Below are 25427 nucleotides of genomic sequence, written 5' to 3'. Positions count from 1 at the left end.
AAAGGTTTTTTTTCCTTCCCCAGTGATTGGAAGTAAGAGGAAGGAAGTCCATAAGTGAGAAGATTGTTTAAATAACCAGACTGCTCTCATTGGGCTTAGGATCCCACGATAGAAACAGCAAACAAATTCTGACATTTTGCTTCTTATACCCAAGTCTTGTTATTACTATTAGAAAGCTTTTATCTACTGTAACCATGTATACATGTGTGTATTTGTACATATGTACACACATGCAAAGGATCTAAAGCTGTTCATTCTAAATCACATTCTAGTTATCATCACTTGTCGAGTTCTAAATGTTTATGTACAAAAATGACACGTTCTATTGCCTCTAGGAACCGTTTTAGAAGGAAGAAATACATATATTTCTCATCTTGGAAAAACTTTTTTTTCTCAATAGTATTTCATGAGTTTAGCAAAATGTGTATATTCGTGTTACTTCTATAATGATATTTGTTTTGTTTCAGTATTTTCAAAATAGCCTCTCTGCATTCCTATTGGCTAACAGTGCTGGCTGTGGCTATGGCTTACACTTCTCCTTTTGTACACAGACGTAGGCATCTTGCTTCCAGATATGCCATAAGGTAACCACACTTCAAAGATGATGGACTACCTTGCAGCTCGGCTACTATTTCCCTCTCCTGTCATTTATATCAGGAAATATGTCATAAAATGACTATCTCCTGTAGCTGGAAGGATCCTTAGAGATTACCCTAGCCCCATCTACTAGTTTTATAGATGGGGAAACAGAGCTCCCAGAGACTGATAAAAGTTCAGGGTTTTCCTAAATTTTTTTCCTTTATGCAGATTTGATTGGCTCCTTATATATTTAATTCCTGTATTTCACTGATTATTGCCATAGGCTTTATACTAGAAATATTCTGTATAATCAAGAATGTCAGTGACTTTGGACAGGTTACTGGGATCCTGGTGTCAATCCCACTAAAATTCACTAAAATTCAGAAAACTGAATCTAATCCATCAATCTGAAAGGTGACGCACTCGAATTTGATGGGATGCTACATTACAAAATAACTGGTGAGGCCTATGGTGACACCACCACTCTGCTGAGGAGGAGGAACTGTGGCAAAACTGGCAGGTTGTGGCCCATTCACAATCAAAATGATTTTTCGCTGTTGGTAGTTACATGTGTAACTGGTGCTCTCGCCAGCTAAGGCTGCCCTGGAAGGCTCTGCCATGGGATGGATGAGAGAACCCATCGTGCAGCATTCATGGATAGTCAGGAGATTGATGTTCACCCTGTCCGTCAAGTCAAGTCACGAGTAAATGCTTACCACGACAAAGGTCCTGGGGGTGGTGTAAAATCAAAACCACCTCCGCACTCAGTAACCTCTGAAGATATTAGGTTAGATTAAATTTCTAACTCCTCACTCCACTCCTTACCACTGACCAAATGACACCAGGACAGTGAACTACAAAAACCTACTGAGCTCAAATCCCTCTCACTAGGAGTGCTCAGCGATGTGAACACTTGTTCCCCACAGCTTCCTACCATAGTCTCTCTTCTCTAATATTAAAAATCTTAGAATCTTGGAGCTAAGAGAGACCCAGGAGGACATTTAGTCCAATTCCCTTATTTTATAGGTTAAGAAACAAGAAGTACAAGAAAGGAAAGTGACTTGGTTCAGGACACAAGGTTTTACCAGACAACTAAAATACCTCTTTTTCATGAACATTATTCTGGCTTTAAGAAACACACATTTGTATTAAAAAGCTGTTATTCACACATCTATATATTGCTTTCACCCAACCTGGTTTGGCGAATTCTCTCAACTAAGCACCATGTATCTATTTGAAAGGGAAAGGGGGAGGAAGCTGCCAGTGACTGAACTCGTACAAATTCGGCGCTTTCAATGGGTTGTCTCACGTTACCCTCACAACCCTCACAGGGTTCTGCCTTACCAAAGGAGAAAACTGGAGACTCAGGACATGTGCCTTTCCCAGAGTGGTTAGAAGTATCCCCGGTCTCACCCCAAAGCCCACAGGCTCGTCTCCACCTGACGGCTGACATGCTGATCAACGAGCAGCCTCTCGATGGAGGCAAGAACGTACGCACTATAATTTCAAAAGTAGAATCACCCTTTCTTGCTAGTAATCTTTGTCAAAATGTAAACCAACGACTGTTTACATCCCTGTTTCCCTTGTGCTTGGGTTACCTCTGAATAAAAAGCATAATATGAATTACAAAGTTTTTTGCCACATAGAAGTAAAACGTAAAACGCAAAGTAAAAAGTAAAACGTTTCCCTCCCATAAACTCGACAGAAAGACCAGAAAAGCCCAGGTGCCCCAAAGAGAACCAAAGGAAGTACTATCTGTGTCCGTGCTAATCACCAAGTTAGAGAACTTGCAAATCTCACTTTCCTCTGCAAATCCTTATCCCACAAAATGAGCAACAATTACCTCATTTGAATTTAATCCATCAGCTGCAGCCAGAGGCGCTTTCCCAAGCAGCACAGTACCAGTCACCTCTTTCATTCCAAATGCTGGGGAATCAAGGTCCTCCTTGATCCACATTCCAGCAGGGGAACCCTCCTCTAGAACAGTAGTTCTTTCCTCTGAGATAGGTACTGTATCAGTGTGGGCAGTATCTCCCAGGATGGGCACACCAGTAGGGAACACTTCTTCCATAGCAGGCACTGAGGCAGCTGGGGCTGCAGGCTCCCCTGGGGTGGGCACTGAGGCAGCTGGGGCTGCAGGCTCCTCTGGGGTGGGCACTGAGGCAGCTGGGGCTGCAGGCTCCTCTGGGGTGGGCACTGAGGCAGCTGGGGCTGCAGGCTCCTCTGAGGTGGGCACTGAGGCAGCGGGGGCTTCAGGCTCCTCTGGGGTGGGCACTGAGGCAGCTGGGGCTGCAGGCTCCTCTGGGGTGCGCACTGAGGCAGCTCGGGCTGCAGGCTCCTCTGAGGTGGGCACTGAGGCAGCTGGGGCTGCAGGCTCCTCTGAGGTGGGCACTGAGGCAGCTGGGGCTGCAGGCTCCTCTGGGGTGGGCACTGCGGCAGCTGGGGCTGCAGGCTCCTCTGGGGTGGGCACTGCGGCAGCTGGGGCTGCAGGCTCCTCTGAGGTGGGCACTGCAGCAGCTGAGGCTGCAGGCTCCTCTGGGATGGGCATTGCGGCAGCGGGGGCTGCAGGCTCCTCTGGGGTGGGCACTGAGGCAGCTGGGGCTGCAGGCTCTTCTGAGGTGGGCACTGTGGCAGCGGGGGCTACAGGCTCCTCTGGGATGGGCACTGAGGCAGCTGGGGCTGCAGGCTCCTCTGAGGTGAGCACTGTGGCAGCGGGGGCTGCAGGCTCCTTTGGGATGGGCACTGAGGCAGCTGGGGCTGCAGGCTCCTCTGGGGTGGGCACTGCAGTAGCTGGGGCTGCAGGCTCCTCGGGTATGGGCACTGAGGCAGCTGGGGTGACAGAGCCCTCTGGGATATCAACCCCTGTGTTGGGCACTGCAGCAGCTGGAACAGTCCCCTCCGAAGCAGGCACTGTAACAGCTAGGGCAGCAGCCCCCTCTGGGGCTGATACTGCAGCAGCTGGGACATCCTTCTCTATGGTGACCACTGAAGCAGCTGGAACATATGCCTCTATGGTGGCCACTGAAGCACCTGGCATGTCCTCCTGTGGAAAGGGAACTGGAACAGCAGCTATAACAGGCCCCTCTGGGGCGGGCACTGCAGCATGGAGGGCATCTTCTCTAGTGCACACTACAGCAGCTGGGGCAGGTTTCTGTGGGATGGGTACCCACTCCTCCAAAACTGGTTCAGTATTACCAACCTTGGTAACTCGTTCTTCCAGAAAGATATTTAGCAATGAATCGGAATCTGTCGTTTCTGTCTCCCCTCCCTTCACCAAGGTCACATGCAGCTTAGGCTTTATGTCATTAAAAGTTTCCTTGCCGTCACTGCTGTGTCTCCATCCTCTATCCAGCAGGTGCAGACTCAGAATCTCTGACTCTGGGGACTTCCTCTGGTGATCCTGGACGACCTGCTCTGGGGAGTCTCTAAGAAAATGTGCTGGGGCTTGATCTTCCAGAAGCTGGGCTTCATAACCTAGCTCTTGCGCCTCACCATAAACTTTCTCCATGGACAATTCACAAGGGAACACATTTCCCGAGGAAGTCACACTGTTTTTTTCTTGATTAATAGCTCCTTCCTCACTTTCTAAATGAATCTCATCTGTTAGTAAAAGGGAACCATCCGATAACACCTCTGCTTCAGATCCTGAGGTAACATCTGTTAGTTCATAGCTAAAAGCAGAACTGAGGGAGACCCTCTCAACACACTCAACACTCCCCTCAGTTTGACTGCAGTCTACCTGGGACAAACTGCCATTTTCTTTGGCCAGCTCAGCTTCGAAGGCTGTTAAGTTTTCTTCATGAGAAGCCCTGCGATCAGAGTCGGGCAACCCTCCTGGGTCCAGCTTTCCTGGTGACTCCAGATCAGCGGGGTGTCTGAACTTAAATTCCCCTTCAGTTGTGGGGCTAAAAGGCACTTTTTTACACTTCTCCTCACTAACAGTGGAAGTGTCCTTCATGGTATCAGAGTGGTCAGTAAGTTCCATAGCATTAGGCACCTGAGAAGAATCCAGGGCATTAAAATATTCACAATCCAATCCAGTATCACAGTCCTTTATCCTTACATTTAAAAGGCCTGTATGTTCCTTTTCTAAGGCAGCCCCTGGAAAACGACTAATTACCAATGAATTTTCTGCATCCTGGAACGGGGCCAGCCCTTCAAAAGAGGCTTGGTTTTCCAGCTCGACTAGAGGAGTTACTCCTTCTTCACATAAACACTCTTTTTCAAGTTCAAGAAACATCTGCACTGAATCTGTGTCAGAGAGCTGCTCTGAATCGGCAGGACCAACAGTGTATTCTAAAGCGAAAACAAGACCCTCTAGCTCCTGGGCAGATCTGTTTTTCAGCTCACCTACTGCACTCTCACCTGTGAGAACACAACCGTAATCAAGAGATGTATCCTTGACAACAGAAGCCAGATGGTCCTTAGCTGGCTGTAGGTCATCAGAGCAAGAAATCCGACTAAGAGCTAGGTGGTCAAAAGTCCCCAAGACAGCAGCTGAGCAGCTGGCTCCATCCCCCACCAATGCTACAGTGTTTATTTGTTGTCTTTCTTCAAAAATATCTGTCAGGCTGTTCTTTTTCTCATCTGCCATTAGAGAACTCTTTCCTCTCTCTGACAGTTTCTCTTCCTCCCACTCCTCCTCAGCCTCCATCATGATCCATCGCTCATCCTCCTCAAACTTTAGTTCAGACTCTGTTTTCTCTCTCAGGCTGGGGGTTATGAAAACATGCAATTCTGGATCCAATAGCTCTTCACTGAGGCAAGGGGAGAGAGGTGGCATTTCCACAGTGCAAGCTGTGTCCCCAAGGAGGTGTGGCTTCTCGCTGAAGCTTCCCTTAGCCAAACTTTTCATGGCTCTGGGCCAGGTTGCACTTGAGAATCTGTGTTCCTGCATTACATCTGTGTTACCACTTGCTGCTGCAGATTCTGATTCTAGAGGCTGGAATTCATGGTGAGCGCTCTCATTGTGCTGCTGCAATCTGAAGTCTTGGCAGTCTCCACTTAAGTTTTTCACATCCTGTGCTTCTGGAATACCTATGGATTTGGACACATGTTCCAGAGTTACTGACTCTGACTGAGGTTCCCTGTGGTCCAAATGACCAGAACTTCCTGTGAACGCAGAACTGGATTCCTTCTTCTCTTGCAAGGAAGGATTGGAAGCACCAGCTTCTGAAACTTCACTGAGAGACGCTTCCATCCTCTCTGCAAATTCCGGGAAATTGGGGGGCATGAAGGACTTCCACGATCGCCTGTTAACATTGTCTTTGCGTTCTGCATTTGGTCGCCGTCTGGGTGGCACAGGTGCTGACTTCTGAACATCACTGCTTAGCTTCAGTGCATCAAATATTATTCGCTCATCCAGCTTTTTGCCTTCTGGTGCTCTAGACTCAAAAACATTAGATGCCGCTCCTAACGTACCATTGCTGGATATAGTACTTCCTTCCATCTTTTCCATGGTGCTTTTTGAAGTCTGATTAAGCTTTGACCCCTGGTCAATTTGTTCGTTTATCCTCATTGTATCATATATAGACCGCTGTGGAACATAGCAATCCTCTATATAACCATCCTCTTCCTCTCCTTTCCCCAGGCAGGTGGGGTTCTGCCTTAAACAGTCTGGCCTGCTGAGTGGCTTACCCATACTTTTTCAATCTAGATGAACTATCAACCTTTTGAAAGTCTTTCAAGAGTTCCCTCAAAACGCATTCTGCATAAGTTGAAAATTCCTTTACATGTTCATAACCCCAAACCGCCAACTGGATTTGCCCTCCAGAAAGGCCTGGAAGTCCCACTTTGAAACCATTCTAGGGGAAGCTCTTGGAGGAACAGCGTTTTCCTCACAGGCTAGCAGCCTCATAGTTGCAGGTAAGTGGTATAATTTAATCAACAAACAGAAAATAATTCCTCCTATGGCTTCTGGGTTTTTTAAAGAGCACTGCTCTAATTTAGTCAATTAAAAAAAAATATCATCTGACACTGACAAGTCTTACTCAGTATCCAGTTCCACTCACTTTTCACCCATAGTAGGAAGCAGAGAATTGATACCGATTGCGTCCTTTAACAACAATGGCACAGCCACTCTAGGCTTCATGTATGGCCCAAGCTCCTAAGAATTCCTTTCATTTTATCCTCAGTTCCAGCCATGGAGAGTCCAGCTGGTCTGAATTAGCCATTCGTCCTTCCTAGTTCGGGTGTTTGCATTTGAACTGGGCTGGTCGGCGGATATTCCTGCAACTTTAAACACAGGAAGTCCTTCATTCGGGGCCAGCTTGGGGCTTCCTGTCTCCAAAACATCATGGCATTGTTGTGGCTCCCAGAACAGCCCAGCGCTGTGACCGCAAAACAAGGCTAGTGGAGCCCGGCGCCGGGCCTCTGAAGGCCCGCAAGCTGCAGCGGAGGCCGAGGGTCTGTCGGGAGGGTTCGCTCAGCGCGGCCTACTCTCCCGCGCCATGTCGCGCGCCCCGAGGGCCAGGATTGCCTCACCGCAGCTTGGCAGGTGGCTCCGGGCCGCGCCGGCCTCCGGTCCCGCGCTCAGGAAGTTAGTTTGTCCCTCCGGTAGCTGAGTCCCGCGAGCTGTGGGCGCTGCCTCCCCCGCCGCCGCCAGTCCCCGGCCCGCAGTCGCCGCGCCGTGGGCTGCATGTCAAGCAGCCGCCTCTATTCTCCACCGCTGCCGGCCCCGCCGTCCTCCCCGCCCGCAGCTGTCACGGTCCCGGCATGCAAACTTCTAGCTGGGAACAAAAGGCTCCGCTCGGGCCGGGTGGGGGCGAGCCCTCCTCCCTCGCGCCGCGCAGCCCGCTCGCCCGCCGCTCACTGGAAGTGCTGGGCTGGCGGGCGGCTCTCCTCCCCCTTCCCGCGCCACACCGCCCCGCCCGGGCAGCCCCCCTGGATGCCCGGGAGCGCGAAGCGGAGCCCAAGGGAGGAGGGCGGAGGCGGAGCCCGGGCGGGGGCAGGGAAAAGGAGCAGCCGGAGCGGAGAGGGAGGAGGCCGCGGAGAGGATTGGAGGCCGAGGCAGCGAAGGAGGGGCTTCTGCGGGGTTTCAGGCGAGGGAGCCCCGGCGCCAGCCGCCAGGCTCAAACCCGCGCCCCCCACGCCCCGGGCTCCAGGGAAAGCCACGCCCCCGAGAAGGCGAGAGGAGGGGAGCGGTACCGCGCGAGTCTCAGCCGCGCGGCGCAAATCCCCTGACAAAGGAAAGCCCCGCCTCCTCCCACCGGCCCGGCCCCCTGCCGCCCCCGCGGTGTCCCAACCCGCCCGGCTAGGAGCCCAGCCCAAGGACGAGTGAACCCAGGAGGACTTCCCCCGCCTCCTCCAGCCAGCAGATTCTGTCTGGCAAGGGCCACTCGGGGCCCCATCTGCCAGAAGGGTCGCGCCGGCTGCTGCGGACGCTTGCCTCGCTCTGCCGCCAAAGGCTGTCGGAGTCCCCCCAATGTCACCTTTAGCGCGCCCCTACTGGGCCCAAGAACACTCCAGCCTTTAACTCGGCACTTTCCGGGTGTCCGAAGGAATTTGGTCACGCTCAGAAACCAAGTTACTGGATAAACTCCAGGCACCTTCTCTCTCCCCCTTCTCACATTCATCAGGTCTTGGTCCATTTTCCCACTAGGATTTCTCTGCCCACAGACCTGAGCGGTGTCAATGACTGAGGAATAAGAGTTGGGGGGAGGGGCAGTAGAGATGCCAGCAGCAGTGCCCCACGCCCAAACACCTGGGCTCCTTTATTGCTGTGCACACCCAAGGAAACCTGAGCCTCCTTGGGGCCAGCTGAAAAGCATGAGTCTGTATTTCAAGTTTCAAGACAAAATACTAGGGAAAGGTGGCCCACAATCCAGTCCACAGCTTTTTGGCTTTTAGAAAAGCCATCTAGTCACCTGGTAACTGTTAAACAAAGAAAGTACGAAGGGCAACCCGGTACACTGTCCACCAGAGGCAGCTACGTTTCTGAAGGGGTGCAATACTCTGCTCCTTCTGTGATGGTCATTTGTGAAGGAAATAAATCTATGAACATTTCTGAATTTCTGTTGGACTATATGGTCAATATAGATGGTCAAACTTATGGAAAAGTTATCTCTATCCTTTACATAAAGAGCAAGTGAAGCCAATAGTTGGTGTATGGAGATCTGGCAGTGAAACCCCGAGCTGAGCCTTAGGCTTACTTGAGCCAGAGATGAGGACTGAGATCAGAATTAAACTAAAAGGCCTTTCATTGGCAAAATTATTTACACTCCATTTCTCACTTGGAAAGAGACTGCTGATCAATTCAGCCCACTCAAATCCAAAAGGCTCTCTCCCCATCTGTAAACTCAAGGGGGGCGGGAGGGTGCAGACTAGATGGTATCTTGACAGCCTTTCTAACTTTAATATTCTTTAGTTCTAAAATTTTAAAGGAGCTGCCCAGAATCCTGAGTCCTCCTGGGCCTTTACTGCAAGACACTAGAACCCTGTCTTCTGAGGAATAAACAGCAGAAAGAACCAAGAATGCTTGATTTAGAGAAGGTTCCAGGCAATCTGATCAACAAGAAGTATCTGGAGCACTGAGACGTGGGAGGAAGGAAGCTTGTTCTGGATGTCTCTTTAAGCTGGCACACTAAGATCCAAGGGCCGATTCGGAACCAACAAAGAGCTTTCTCACAGCTGTCCAAAGAAGAGGGTGTCCCCTAAAGTGATGACATTCCTGACCCTGGAGGTGTCTAAGCAGGAATTCAAGCAATCACTTGGCAGAGATTTAGGGAAACAGATTTACAAATCCTCTATCAGTTTGTTCAGAATGAATTTTAAGATCCCTTCTAACTGACATACTGTGATCCTAAGGGTTGATCAACTTACAGATCTGATACTTCACATTTCAGGGAATCCAGGTTTTAATTTTCCTTTAATTATTCAGTATAACTGGAAAAACCTAGAGAAGGCAAGATCAATTTTACTAGCAAATCTCCCTGGCCAAACACACTTAAGTGTTCAGATATCTTAACAGACTGTTTGCTGTGCCAGGGCCCCTCTGGTTGGAAGAATCTGAGGAATTCTGGCTCTGGACTAAGGGTGGGTAGTTATTCTATTATAAAGAATGAACTTGATGTGGAATCACAAACCTTATGGGCGGAAATTCCTTTCCTGTTTGCTCACCACGTCAGGTGCCAATCAATTCAGTCTTTTCCTAATCCCGCCCCACATCTATCTACCCTATTTTCACCCCTCTTACCAATCAACGTTACAGATTATAAAATAATAAGTAGAGTATTTTAGCAACTATGAAGTTCAAATTCAAACTACTTTTCAGCTTAAGTCACACTCCCTGACTAAAGCGTTAGGACAGTACTACAGAGAAACCTCCTCCAAAAAGTTCAAACACCACCTTAAAGAAAGGATTACATAAAGTTACCCAATACTCCACCTCAAAAAAGAAGCCAAAGAGTGCTTCGCCTTTTTATTTATCATTTAGAAAGAAATCAAGAGAAGCAGCACAATGTATCTTTCCTCCATGTCTTATTTTTTATCTGTTCCTGAGTTTCTCCTCAGTTTTGGTATGTGGATCTCTGCCAGTGGCCACTGCAGTGACTGAAATAAATACCTGATACAGCTTTCAGCCTCTTGTTACCCTGATAGCTCCAACAACAACAAAAAAGCATCTGTTAATTTCACATGCTGTGTGTAAACTTTTTAAAAGAGAAGTACAGGGAGCTCCAGAGAACCACTTCAGATGCTTCCCCTACTCCTATAACCACAAATGTATGTGCTGAAGCCAAATTTCAAATTAGTTTCCAGTTAGTTGATTACAGAGTTCAAAGAATTCTCTACTCATTTTAGAAATTCCTGAGAACAGAATTTGGTGTCCGATTTTCCTTCAGTGAACTTAAAAGAAAGAACAATCCTGGCCTTTCCTGCTGTCTTCCTAATTAAAGACAGCCGGGTAGAGTCGCTTCACACCCTAACACAGCTCCCTTTCCAAGTTTTGGACCTGGCATTTTGCCTTTGTCTGCTCTTGACTTAAACCACTAGACCCCTAGGAAAATCTGGAGACCTCAGATCCACACTTCCTCAGGTTCTACAATGCCTTTTCATCCATCCCCTCTCCTGGAGGATTAGTTCTGACTAGAAGAGGATACAGAAAACTGGTTGGATCTTGCACGTTTTAAATCTTACAAAATACCTTTTATCTCAGATCTCTAGACTTTACAAGCTTTTATTTAGTGGCAAGTGGAAACTCCACAGTATTAATTTGTACCTGTTGGACATCAGTCACTACCATCCTCTGGTGCTTTTGTTATATAAAGATGGCTACTGAGCGGCTCATTAAGCAGTACAGCAAGAAGTGAATCTTGTTTTAAATGGGATACTAAGGATTTTGATACTATTTGAGCTCTCATGTAATCCTGAAACCATGAGGAAACTTTCAACACGCTCTGCAGGAACTCTCATGGCCCCTATAAGCCCTTTCCTGCTTGTAGACTTTCTAAAAGACGGTGTATTAATCCCTCTTTTTAGCCACTCACCAAGACAGTGGTGATGACAAAAGCATGGGGCTTTGCAGAGTTAGAAAAGACCTGACAAAAGAGTGGGAGGAAGGAAGGCAGGGGGAGCCGGAGAAGGCTTTGTGGAGGGAATCATGTTTAGTCATTGTACATACAGAGGGGGTAAAGACAAGAATTTCTAAGCGAAGGGCTAGAGGCAGGAAACCTAAAAAGGCAGGGACCCTAAAGAAGCAAATTCCAAGTCAGTGTGGCTTGAGTACAGGGTATATGAAAAGGAAAAGGGAGAGGTCAGAATGGTTAAGTAGCTCAAGGCCAGTTCACCAGGGCCCTTGAATGCCAAGCCAAAGAATTTATGCTTTATTCAGAAAATCATTACTACCCCAAGATTTACTTATGTAAACTTAACAGAGGTAATGAGAGTTATTGAGTGGTGTACGGAAAATTTCCTAAGACTTTGGGAATGGGTGCTCATTGAACTGCGATTTAGTATGTATTATCTCATTTAAAAATCCAAATCCTTAATTTATAAATGAAACTTGGGTGGTAAACTTACTTGTTCAAAGTAACAATTCCTGGATTCTTAGAATTTGAGCCTAGGTCTGCAGATGCTTCATTGGTGTCAATATGCATAGAATAAATTGTAGATGGGAAGACTGAAGTTGGGGCAATCAGTTAGGAGGATTATATAGTTTAAGCAAGAGGTAACAAAAGCCTGAATTTGTGAAAATAAAAAAGGGGGCTGTGAAAGGAATTGCAGAGGCAGGATATTTGTAATTCACAACTGACCAGATAGAAGGTAGAGGTTAGGGGGAAAAATAAATTTAAAATAATGCTGTGGTATTACTCTTGGATTCCTAAGGGCATAGTAGTATTATAAAACGGCATCAGGGAGGAAGAAAATATTTGAAGAAGATAACACATTCAATTTAGAGCATTCTGAGTGGACATCCTCAAAAGCTACCCACGTGGAGGTGTCCATAAAGGCCCCTCACACAAAAGATTGAAGTTTGGGGTAGAGATAAAGATTTGGAAGCCTTCTCCCATAGAACAGTGAGGGGTTAGACATCCCAGGGGTTACCTGTGGAGAAAGAAAGCAGATGACTGAATTTCGGGAACTACATGTTTGGGAGGTAGGAAGATAAACCAAAAAAGAAAGAGCAGCCGGAGAAGAGAATGGAGCGAGTGCAAGGTCAGGAAAGGAAACGGACAGGAATGTTTTAAGAAATGCTACATAACAGATGAGGAGAACAAGTTAGATCCATAGACTTGGCAACTAAGTCAGTGAATACTTACTTCCAAGGTAAGCGTTTCACGCTGTGATGGGGGCTGGATCAGATTGCAGGGGATAAGGATAAGCAGTGGTGAGAAGGTAAGTATGGGTCCTCCCTTCTTCTTGAGGCTCTGTTGTTTTGGCTTCCACAACACTGTGCTATCCTGATGCCACCTTTCTAGCCAGTCCTCTGTCTCTTTGGTCTCCTCTTCCTGTCCTCTTAAGGCAGGTAATTTCACAAGGTGTATCCTTGATTCTTTTCATTCATTCAAGAAGTATTTATTGGGGCCTACTATGTGCCCTAAACTATGCCAGGCGCTCAGGGAGAGTGATGAGCAAGATGGGTCTGGAGCCTACATTCTAGCGGAGGAGACACATTCATTTTAATTCAATTGTGATAAGTACTCTGAAAACAAAGCCAACACTGCTATGAGAGCATGGGTTAAGGGGCTCAGAGTGGCCTGGTGGTTCAGGGGTGGCTTTCCGGAGAAAGTGACCAAATGGGCTTTCGCTTGGGACTGAGAGTAGTCTTTCTAGTTCTAGGGTTGCATACTTTCACAAATTAACACCTTCACAAAGTTGCTTGGCTGTTTCTACAAAACAGATCCCTGGATTGAATCTCCCAAGGAATCCTGCTGTAAGGGTCCTCTCTCCAGTATTAGAAAAGGAAGTAGAATAAATAATACAGAGGAAAGAGATTTCTGAAAATTGCCTCTTTCATTTTGTTACTAAAGCAATTCTTATCATTGATCACAACCAAATAATTTAGGCTTGAATTTAAAGAATTAGACCACAATCAGAGCTCTTCCTTTGGGAGTGAATTGCAAGATGTTAGAGATATTAAATAGTTCACTTGAATGGATGCAATGAATTCAAGCTGGAGAGAAGACCTAAGATAAGTTCAATTTCTTTGAATTCTTACCATCTTCTTTCCCTGACTCATATATACACATAACCAAATATGAGAAGCACATATCTGCTGAAACTGTGAATTTAAGCTTTTCTGTAAAACATCTTGATGTAATATATGTGTTTTGCAGGGAGATGAATTATATTTGTGTTTTTAAGCTGCTTTCCTCTGAAATTAAGCTATTTTTTTCCTTAACATCTCAACGACTTAATTAATGATTGATTAATAGGAAGAGGTGTCTCTCCGAAAGATGCTGACTTGGTAGGTACCACTGTATGGCAACAGAGGAGGAAAACATGGTCTATGTTAAAAGCTAATTAGGCCAAGGACCCTGAGATCATTAAAACTGATCCGATGGGTAACTCTGAATGACTAGGGAAGTCACTGAGCTGGTGCCGGCTTCTGGTTAATTCTGGTTGATGATATGAAAATAACATTGATTTGTAGAGCACATAAGCCAAGGTCAAAACGGTCTCAGAAAAACTTGCTGGCTGTGGGATTCTGATATGAATGAATAAATCAGAAATTAATGAATAAATAAGCAAACAGGTATATATCTATGTATGTGTACATGAAGTATATTTAAAGCTGTGTTACACAGTCATGATGTAAACCCACCTATGTATTGCTGCTCTAGGATTAGAAACAAGCCCTACACTAGTTCCCCAAAAAAACTGTTCAGGGAAGATGTCTGCCCATCTATTTGTTTCACTGCTATCATCAAACTAACTTTATGCTCATTTCTATTTTTCCAAGAAGAAAATAATGAATCTAATCTTGGGCTGGGCTTTAGATCAAGTCTTTTGGAGAATGATCATCCCTACGCACAAGGGGCATAACTTTCCCTATTTATTAATATAAAATTACTTCATAAAATTCTAATCGGTATATCTGGATAAGCTTTTTAAAATAAAAGTATATCATTTATTGAGCACTTAATATATGCCTAGTGCTTTCATCTACATCACTTTATTCAATTCTTATAAAAACCCTAAATGTATGATCTACCATTGTTCACATTTTATAGGTGAAGTAACTATACAGAGGTAAAGTAATTTCCCCCAAAGTCACTCAGGTAGTAAATGACAGAGCCAGAATTTAAAGCTGGATATTTCTGACTCACTCACATTCAATTGTTTCCACTACACCATGCTGAATGAAGATGGAGACTCTTAGCTACTAACTGACTGCGTAAATGCCAATGGCGCTAAAGTGAGAGGTAACTACAAACCAGTATTTCAGAATCTAGCTTTCTTCAAGCACATTTGAAGTAGCAAATTTCTTTTTTAGTTTTGCTTTGTCCGAGCTAATATTGAAATTAAACTGTGTTCCTCTAACCTATGCTAACGAGTAAAGAAAAGGAGCCCAGAAGCAAGATGGAGAGCTGAGGAATCCAGGCTAGGATTAGAATTTCTGAGGACATAGGATATACCTCAAGTCTTGCAGAATAGACAGCATTTTGAGTCCTCACATGGCTTATGAGAAATAAAGAGCATTCATTCAATCAAATATTCACTAATCTCCAACACTATGCATACCAATATGCTAACTACTTTGAGGGACAAAAAAATGGATTTATTGAGATGAGAGATGGGACAAATGCACATAATTAGAAAATGCTAAAATTAGGCAGTGTATAATAAAGGCCAAACAAGTTACACATGTGAAGTGATTTAGGCAACCAGGGGTCGTGAGCTGCGGAGACCAAGAAGGTTTTGTGGAGATATGGGACTTGTGCTAAGCCTTCAGGTATGGGCAGAAATCAAACAGCTAAAATATATAGGCAGTTTTGGGGATAAGTGGATGGTTATATAGAAAATAAGACTGGAAAGATAGTGGAGCTAAAACAAGTGTAGCTTCCAAGACTGGAGAAGGAGAAGCCCGAAGGCAGCGATACAGATCAGTTCTGCAGGACGCCACCATTTAATTCGCCGGATCAGATGAGACGTCTCCTGCAGTGATCTGGAGGAAGGATAAGCATTCACAGCAATCAGGGTGAATAGGCTGAAGCCAAGGGAAAACCACCTTGGAAGCCCAAGTTTTAGAGGGCTACAGCATAATTTATGTCTGTTTCTTCCGTGGGAACCATGTGCGTACATGCTGACTGTCCAATCACACTAGCTCTCTGCATTCTGAACAGAGGATCCTTTGTTCCCAACAGCAAGTTGTCTCAAAAGAGACAGAGTTTGATAAAATCACACTAAGATCAGTACTCCCAGCTGGTGCAGGGGCTGATGCCATTCCATAACACACCCTACAGGAAGCAGCTAGAGATACACAGCTGATTGATTTCCACAGCAGGAGCCTTGTGGCAGCGTAGGGTGGGGACTGGCCAAGCATGGAGAGAATTCTCCAGCCACTGACTCAAATTAGTTCACCAAGATCCCGACTTTATTCAACAGATCTGTATAAGTCACTCTTGGAACCAACACTATTTCTTAACTAATTTTTGTGAAAAAGGAGGAAAACCATGAAGCTTCCCCAGGCAAATGATTTCATAGTAGGTTAACTCTTACTTGTCATGGAATCAGAAGAGGGCAAAACATGAAACCCCCTATCTTTTCAGAAGTGGGCTGAATAATTCTTTGTTGTAAGGGGCTCTCCTGTGTATTAGGATGGTTAGCGGCACCCATTAGATGCCGGTAGCAGCCTCCCCTGTCAAATGTTCCCCAAGAGGCAAAACTGCCCCCAGTTGAGAACCACTGGTCAAGCATGAGTTTTGGTGCCAGACAGACCTTTCCATTCCCAGCTTTAACATTTACTTGCTATGTGGCTTGAACAAGTTACTTAACATCTTCAAGTTTCAGTTTTCTTATCTGTACCTGGGGTTTGAAATATCTGATTTCTGAGGGGCGTGGAGCAGGTTTCGGATTAGTGACCATTTAGACATAGGTCTCTCTTACGGCACTTACAACATCACTACACACAATTCTTCGTGTCTGTCTCCCACACCCCACTGGTACCTAGAGACTGTCCGTCCTGCGACCCTAGCACCCACCACGAGGACTGGCACAAGTGCTCAGTAAGGATAGACAGAAAGGGATATAGAACTCCTTCCTCCTAACGCCCACAAAGGGATCCAAGGATCATACCATGTGGCACTTATTCTCATCCCTGGGGGGCCAAACTTCTGAAAGGTCGACATTTCAAATCCCAGACTGGGAGTAGGACAGTGGCTGTGAAGGCCTGGGGAAGAAGTGGATGCCATTAACCTTCCACAGCCAATACCGGAGTCTGGTATGAGAAAGGCACGTGGAGTGGCACTGGCATGATCTGAAGGAAGGTGGGGAGGGAGCGCATTTTCCCCATAGCTAGGTTTTCCCACCAGGACAGCTGAGACTTGGAAGAATCTGTTTGGCAGGAGACGGCCCTTTGGGTGCAGTGACCTGACACGACTTCCTGTGGGACCATTTTATTCCCGAGAACCAACCAACTTTAACAACGAAGTGCCCTTCAAAGCATCGTGTCCCACTTCCTGCCTGTTTCCCCGAAAATAAGACCGGGTCTCATATTAAGTTTTGCTCCAAAAGATGCATGAGGGCTGACGTTCAGGGGATGTCATCCAGAAACATCATTCTAGGGCTCATTTTCTGGTGACGTCTTGTTTTGGGGAGACACGGCAGAGGCTCCCTGCTTACAGCTGTGCCAGCCAGCTCGTGTGGAAGTGCCCAGGATACGTCTCTGAAGCTCCAGGACGAGGTGAAGGCTGAGATCACTTACCATGAATTTCTAGACACAGTGAAAAACTGTCCTGTTTTGAAAGTCTGTGCTAATCTCAACCGTGTTTACTCATAAAATACTCAACAATAAACATAAGTTCTGCATGGGGTAAATTCTAGTCTTTCTGGAAACATATTTTTCTTCCTTCTTATACAAAATCAATGTGAATCTTAGTTGCAAATGCTACATGCTGACACTATATTGTAAAGAATTTCAGTAAACTCAAATCAAACTGCTCAGTCCTTTCTTTTGGTTAAGGATATATTCGTTTAGTTGCTTTAAAATCTTCCCTTGCTATCAAAATTTCCAGATAGTGTTTTGTGAAATCCATCAATGCTGTCTTGATGACCTATTAGATTTTCCTACTTTCACTGAGGCATGAGGCTCCTTTAAGATGATATAAAGGCTACAATCTTGGGATTTTTTGTGTGTGATGCTGGTATTTTAAATACCAAGGGCGATACTTTAAAACGGGGCTAAAAAGTTCAACATGAAGCAGACTTAAAGGCTGCTTCACCTTCTCCCCACCCAGTTCCTACGGTGGGGGTGGCGAGGATTATTACAGAGCGCTGGAGTTCTCTGGGAGGGGCAGGGGGTGCTCACATGAGGGTTATAAATGTAAGCAGCCAAGCCCTGAGTCCTGGGCTGAGAACAACGGACAGACCGTAGCTTCCCCTTAAAAGTGCAGAATGAGGAGGCTCCCTGGAGTGTTTGCACAAAGGAAGTTCCGCTTCTCTTTAGAAATGCATCATCAACCAAACACCTGCATCAACAACTCTACGCAAAATAAACGGCAGATTGGCTAGGAGATGAAACCAGCCAGATTGGTACCAGCAAAAATAAGAGAATCCAGGGCCCGGCCTAAAGAAAGGCTGACTTAGAGACAGCTGTTGCTACTACACAGACATGATCAGATCATCAGAAGGCCGCTTGCTACATAAATATTTAATTTAATCAATGAGCACTTTTTCCAATTGAATCCTAAATTTCCCACATATAGATGGCAATTTTCTTCTAGGGCAGTGGTTCTCCACGGAGGGAGATTTTTGCCTTCCAGGGGACATTTGGCAATGTTTAGAGACATTTTTGGTTGTCACACTGGGGAAGGGTTGCTACTGGCATCTAGTGGGTGGAGATCAGGGAGGCTGGTAAACATCCTACAATGCACAAGACAGCGGTCCAACAACAAAGAATTATCCAGCCAAAAATGTCGAGAGTGCGAAGATTGAGAAAACCTGTTCTAGGGAATTCTTTTTCTTTTCTTGGAACCTAGTAGTTTTTATTGGAGTAACCTTGTTTAAGGAAAGAAAACCAAAACCAAAACCAAAAACCCCCACCAAGCCAAGCCAAAGGTCGGCACAGGCTGGGATGGGGGTGTTGACTCACCTTACCTTGGCTGCTGGAAAGCTGAAGATAACCTAGACCTCCAGGTGACAGACAGGTCATACCAAGTGTGATTTCCTTTTTTGCCAAGGGCAGGTAGATAATGCTGACCTCATTTGCTTTATTCTCTAATTAACCTAACTGGCAAAAACTTAGATGGGCTGATACTGACACTTTGTAACTATTTGAAAGGAAGAAGTATCTTTGTGCAAATTGGCAGTCTTTCAGCTCCACCTCAGGCTCTGTCTTCCAAGAGTTTTCCCATGTGCTCAATAGGGAAGCCTAAACTTACTTTCCATGAGGCAAACATCAAACGAGGAGGTTTACAGGGTTTTCTTGCTCTGGCTTCACAGTAGGAGACTGAGGAGGACTCCACATAGAAGCTGAAAGCATATGCAGTCTCCCACCGTGGGCTCTGCTCCACATGAATTAGGACTGAGAGCAGCCCAGGGAAGCCTGCCTCACCTATATCCCGCCAGCCCAGCCTCAAAGACAAGGAAGGAAAAGACTGACTGGCTTCGATGCTTCAAATGCACCAACAGGTGTAGTGAACCTTTGTAAGAAACCTACGGACCCAAAAAGGTTCCCATTTTCCCACTTGTGTTTTCTTGTCTCTGAGTGTAGAGTGAGTCTGAAGCTGGCGAATACACAGTAAATATAAACACATCTGAAGTACAGAGTGTGGGACGGCGCATCCACGTTTCTCACCAGTAGGAAGCCACCACCCACGGTGACCACCGCCACATACTCCCAGACTGAAAGGCCAGGCTGGTTCATGACGGGGTACAGGGGAGGAGTTAAGATTCACAATGATCTCAGTTCTTGACTACAACACCTACAACAGGGAGAATTTCAAAATGAGGAGGAAAGCCTCTTGTTCTTTTCAGACTTAACAGACTTCTCCAAATTTCAAGTCTTTTTCTACCCTTCCCAGAAAGTTCACCCTGGCAGAATTCTTTGGCTTACGTTTCAGTGAAATAAAGGTCCCTCCTTTCTTCTTAGTCTCCTGCTATGTACATACAATTCCTTTTCCTCAATAACCAGAGACTCTCTTGTTCAGGAAAACGGAATTTCCGGAAGAGATTAAGACAAAGTCTTTTCCTTCCAGTTTTCTGAAAACATGCTCAATATTCTCATTTGTGATTTCTGGATTTTATTTTTTTTAACTTCTAACAGAGAGCTGAACACAGGAAAGTGCCCTGAGGTCTTTGCATGTTTAGATTGGAAAAGGACTCTCTTCCATTCCCGTTTGAAACATCCTCACTGGCTGACCAGATTCTATCAATTATTCAGGAGCAATCGAGGAAAAAGCCTTTCCCAGGAATAAGGACTTCCGGCTTTTCACATTCATCTGAGGAGGACACGAGTTCCCCACAGTTCCCCACAGGCTAACCGCCTCCCCATGCGTTTACCAGCCCGACTGCATCGACCCAAATAAGCCTGAGGTTCTCCGCAGACTTGACTCATCTGTCTGTCCCATCCACCCCGAGGAGTGAGCGAGGACGAAGCCGCGCCTGCGTTTCTGTCTCACAGATTCCTATCCTCTTCCCTTCAGCAGATTTTGGGCTGAGAGCACGATCCCGTTATAAAAAGAAAAGAGCTGAAAACTTAAAGCTAATGATGTTCTCTAAACGTTGCTCCTCATCTCTGTTTTGTCTTTATTAAAAACAATTTGAATCTGGAAGCAGTCACAACTTTATGAATCTGGTGTGAGGGAAAACGAATCTGCACATTAACCCAGGAACTCCACACTCAAATCGGGAAAATGACTCAGGCCTCAGAATGGGTCCAAGAAGACAAGACCTTCCCTTTCCTCAGCCTCCAGGGAACTGTGGCACTGACACAGACCTTTCCCCTCTCATTGTTTTCACTTCCCATGAGCTCAGTATGAACTACGCCAGGAGTGCACTCCTCCCCTCAGGACCAAAGACCTTTGCCGGGAGGAGACAAAACTCCTCCAAAGCCTCTGACTTTATAAGGCAGGAGCAGGCTTTCGATGTGCACCTGCGTCCTGAGCGGGACAGACCTGGGCGTACATCACTTCCCTCCTCCTCTTCCTCCTCCTCCAGTCCTGCCTTGTCAACACCAGTCCCCTGCAGATAAACGCCCTGTGCAGGTGACCAGCTGATCTGTGTCTGGTCCCAGGCTTCACATCCATAGTATTGCGGTGGTGGTGCTGGGGGTTCGGGGGGCAGCGGCGTGTTCTTAGAGGCCAGTGGAGGAAGACTGCTACAACAAGCAACTAAGCAGCTACTGAGCTCTGTGCACTACCAGGCAACATGCTAGGATACAAATAAAACATGGTACTGTCCAGGAATTCCTTAAAATATCCTGGCAACATCAACATTCAGAATATCTCTAGAAATCCAGGATTAAATGAAAAGGAAATGATTACTTGTTCTCAAATCCAAACACTATATATGCCTACCTGTGAACTCTTTTTAAAATTCTAGCTTGTACTTAATTCTAGCTTGTATTTAATAAAACAGGCTTGTTTATTGTTTACTTCATTTTCTAGCTCATTGAGGATTAGAAGGAAGGGAGTAGATTGCTAAAAGCAGACCCAGAAACAACAATGAAAAGTAATAGTGGTAAGAAATACCTGATATCATGGTAATGGGGAAAACCCCAGAAACTACACACTGCCCCCACACATATAAACACACGCCAACACAACCAATACAACAATGCAGAGGCCCTAAATAATAACTCTAATATAGCACTCAAACTGCACAGTGATCTAGAACATTATTACAAAGCAGCCCTAAATGGCTCTGATATTCCTGAAAAATCACCATAGGAGAGAACAGGATCATCTTTTTAGTAATACTAACCTGCACTCATCATGACAAACTTATACACAATACAGTATTAGAAAATCTGGCAAATAAAATTTAAAATAATCCCCACATAGACCAGAATCTAGTTGATAAAACTATTTGGAAGCCGACAGGGATAAGCGTCAGTTTTCTAAGAAATCCATTTAGTTGGTCAGACAGTTAAATCTAAGTAACCGGATCCAAGTAAATTGGATCAGTGAAGCACGCCTACAGAAGGAAGAGGCTTTGCTTTGGAGAAACTTACAATGGAAGAGGAAAGGAAATGGCACATGGTGCAGCAGGGAGAGCCACCTGCCCCTGGCATAGAGGTGTGGGAGTTTCTAAGAGGAAAACATGTGGGCTCAAGGGTTTGAATTTTCTGTACCTCCCCTTTCCTTCTTTGCGTGCCTCAAGAAACCCAAATAGGACTTGGGTTGCTCCAAACTGCACCATTTCCAAACATGGTAAAGGGCCTTCAGCCAATGGCCCCACTTTAATGCTGAATATACCGTAAACTCCTAGAGGGGCCCGTCTGAAACAGCCACCTTTCTACACTTGGATCTTTATACAAATTTGTGATCTTTCTCAGGACCACGTGGCTCTGACCTGGTGACAACACCACCTCTCCATCCATGCTTTTAATAGAATTCTGACAGGAAAGGGCTCTGAGAGAACAACTCAACTCTGATGGCAGGAATGTTAACTATGTCAATGGGAAAAAAACACTAGTGATGGAAATAAATTGCTGGAAGTATCCATTCCAAATCTACTCCATGCATCAAGGCAATAGGAGCAGAGAGGCCTCCCAGAGGAGTGAGGCACTTTCAGGTATTTACAACAAAGTAAACTCTTGGGGTAAAAGGCTCATGCAATGAGAGCCAAGCTCCAATGACGGTTCTGAGTTCCAAGACCCAGACCCAGCAAACTTGCACTTTGAGTCAAGTCCTCTTATCTTCCCCTACACTCACACCATCCCAGGACTCAGGCACAGAATTAATCCATTCTTGTCACTAAGGCAGTCCATCTCAAGCTCTCCTATAGGCAGGGAACTTGTACTTGAGGAATCTGGGGTGTAGTCTTAAGCTACTTGCTAGAAGTGAAAAATTTCTTTGAAGTGTCATGTTTTATCTTAATAATTCATGAGAATTTTTGCATTTTATTTTATAAAATGCAATAATTTATAACACATCAATAATTTTCCCTTGAAATCTGTGGGGGAAAAACTCAACACTTTAGGAAGATGAGTCAATATTTATCTTATGGCTACCCATACTTCAATTTGAAAACAGGAACCTGAAGAAACATTCACGGCTATTATAAAATCAGTTAATTTGAAATCTCCAGAATCTCATCAGAGGAGATTCTTAGAGTAAAAAGATAAGATTTGGACATTTCTTTCTGTACCATTATTTGCTTATAAACACTGAAATAAATTATAATAGAAAAATGTTCAAACCTATTGCTCAAAGTCCAAGAGACTGTTCAGTCTCTAAAAAGTATGCTTTCGTGGTGATGGAAGTGAGACCAATGAAACCAGGGACAGAAGTTAAGAAGTATACTCAACTGCTTCCTAGGAAATACACATTATTCGGCAGAAAAAAGCTTACGAACAAGGGCAAGACTTACTTTAAAGTCGGCTAATTGTTGGTTGATGATGTCCACTTCAGTGCCCACCACCCACTGGAGGGCCTCTCCCTCTTCGGCCGCAGTGGTCATGTCACTAAGCACCTTCAGAGTCCTGTAGAAGTCCTCCACACGGCCCAGGGTCAGCTCCAGCTGCTCCTGCCGAGCTTTGCTCCTCTCTGTCAGTTTGCCACACTGTTTGCTTAGGGCTTCTAGCTCCCTCTTGAGACCTAGCAAGTCCAGAGTTCCCTCTTCCTCCAGCATTTGTCGGCACTCTGCCTCAGAGGCCTCTATGTCCAACTTGAGGGCGTGGATTTTGTGAAGGAACTGCCGCACATCCTCAATTTGGGACTGGAGACTGTCTGTGTCTCTGCCGATAGCACCCATGCCATCCAGCTCGTCGTCCAGGTCTGCCAACTGAGAAAACATCTCTCGGACTCGGCAGTGAAACTGGCCAATCCCCTCCAGCTTGTTTTCCATTGTCATGCAACCACTGTTCACCCTTTGCTTCACTTCTAGGAACTCTTGCTGGGCGACCTCAGCTTCATGTAGAAGTTGGGAAGCCTCAGATCCATCTGGGGCATCTTCTACCAGGCCCCGGGTAAAGTTCCTCAGATAGTCCACCTGAGGCTCCAGGGCCTGCAGCACTTCCTGTTGGGCTCTTAGCTTCTCCAGGTTCTTGTTGCTACAGGCCTGAGAGCCTAGAGCATCCAAGATCTCAAGTTGGTGTTTGGCCCCTTCAACCTTCTTTTCAATATTCTTAAAGCTTTCCTGGAACTCCTTGAGTCTCTGAGTCATCTCTTCCAGTGACCCTGTTTTGGCCTGTAGCTCCTCTGTAACAGAATCCATGTTCTGGTTGATCCCAGCTTTCTCATCCCGGATATCGTCCTCATCTGTTTCTGAAGAATTGATCAGAATGTCAGCAGCATTGTTCAGTATTTCCAGCAGGGCACGGCGCTTTTCTACCTCACTCAGCATAGCCTTTGCTCTCAGGAGACTGGACTCCAGCTGCACTGGATCCAGAGTGACCCGCAAATCTGACATCTTGGCCTTACAATCTTCTATCCACGGCACGAGGTCTCCCACGTGCCACTGATATTTCTGAGCTTTCTGCAAACAGTCCTTGAGCCTAGACTGTCTGTCTGCAGTTTTTTTACTAAGCTCTTCCCAATGGCTTTTGAGCTCAAACAACTGGTTTTGTAAAGTCTTTTTCTCTTCTCCAGGAGGTACAGAGAGAAGCAGAGATTCTCCTTCAGCCACAATCACCTCATAGGAACCACTATGTTGGTTCAGGCTCTTCTGAAACTCTTCATTCTCCTGTAGCTGAGACTGTAGCTGCTCTAATTTTGCAGAAATTGGGCAGTTTTTTGCTTGCTGGCTTTGTTTGTCATCCAACCAGGTTCTAAGCTCATCAAACATTTGCTGGAACTGCTGGGTGCTGGCAAGAGCGGCCTGGAGTCTGTTCATGCGATCCGCTGAAATAAGAAAATCAAATTTAAATCAATTCAGTCTGAACATGGCATTTAACATGTTTGCTGAGAGTATATGGTCTAATCTTAGAGCAAAGAAACGAATGTTAATTGAGGGCCGACACAAGCTAAGAGACAGAGCGAGGCTCCTCCACATACTACATCTTATTAAATAGTCACTTCAGTCTCATAAGGTGATCTGAGTAACAGAAATAAACTTTTACTTCTAAACTGGTAAAAAGCCACAAATGTTTCCAGAAAAAGAGGCAATGAATTAATGACAAAACTTCTCTTGTACAAGGCCATGACAAGAAGTCCAGAGAACATGTTGTGATTTTGTATGTGTGTGTACAGGTGCCTGGTATAACGAAAATAAGTGAGCATCAGTGAAAGTCGGTGTGGAACTCCACCCATCACATCGAGGAGCAGGAATCTTTAGGATTATGCTACATAGCGCTTTACATATTGTTAGTGCCCAATCTATGTGCATTGACCACAGCAATTCTCACTGTTGTTGGACAAAGGGATAGGTTAACACTATTCTGAATCCAAAAGCTACTGCAGGGTCATCCTAGATTCTCGGGACGACCACTAATCCACGCCTTTTTTTGGCTTGCCTCTAATGGCAGGAGTATGCTCCTCACCCCAACTCACCTGCAAGGTCTTCTAAACCTCGAAGAGGCATAGCAACGGTCTCCAAACGCTTCTTCAGCTCATCCTTGAGGTACTGCTCCCCAATAAGCACTGAGAGTTCATCGCAGAGAGTCTGTGCCTCCTTAATCTCCTGGTCTAATTGCTCCACGTCAGATCGAATCTCACTGGTCTCCTCCAATTGCTGCTTCACGGCTTCAGGTTGAGTGCTGATGGCCGACTGGCCACTCAGTCGCTGTCCAACCGCCTTCACCTTCTCAGATAAGTCCTGGAGCAGTTCCTGGTACTGGGTGCTCTTGATAATAGCTTGGTCGATTTGGCTGGAACGGGAATTGAGTTTGTCTGTCAGCTCAATCCACTTCTGATTGATGCCCTGGAGTTCTTTCTGTACTTGGCTGGTGGATGGAGAGACGTCTCCATGGCCTGTCAGGATGCCCTGAGCCGCCTCGTTCAGCTGCTCGTGCTGTTGTCTACGTGCTTCAAATTCCTTCAGCATAAACTGCAACAGAAATGACACCGAGATGCTTAGAGAGAAAAGAC

The 25427-nt window shown here is 45.8% G+C and overlaps 1 protein-coding gene across 28 annotated transcripts in view; it reads right to left on the bottom strand.

The window, feature by feature from the left end:
* The window catches only part of MACF1 (microtubule actin crosslinking factor 1), a 305934-nt gene that overhangs the window by 54776 nt on the left and 225731 nt on the right, over window positions 1–25427 (bottom strand). For 26 of the 28 annotated variants that reach the window (XM_033115596.1, XM_033115604.1, XM_033115599.1 and 23 more), the window contains 2 exons: window positions 24891–25386; window positions 22771–24242 (listed from right to left, as the gene is read on the bottom strand). In XM_033115596.1, the coding sequence (XP_032971487.1) occupies window positions 22771–24242; window positions 24891–25386 (1968 nt within the window). Of the gene's footprint in view, window positions 1–2422; window positions 7389–22770; window positions 24243–24890; window positions 25387–25427 lie in introns of those variants that run through there. The other 2 variants (XM_033115619.1, XM_033115620.1) reach the window with 2 other exon arrangements.

The sequence above is a fragment of the Rhinolophus ferrumequinum genome, chromosome 9 (assembly GCF_004115265.2).
Source record: "Rhinolophus ferrumequinum isolate MPI-CBG mRhiFer1 chromosome 9, mRhiFer1_v1.p, whole genome shotgun sequence".
Taxonomy (NCBI): domain Eukaryota; kingdom Metazoa; phylum Chordata; class Mammalia; order Chiroptera; family Rhinolophidae; genus Rhinolophus; species Rhinolophus ferrumequinum.
This window is presented reverse-complemented; position numbering and strand designations above follow the sequence as displayed.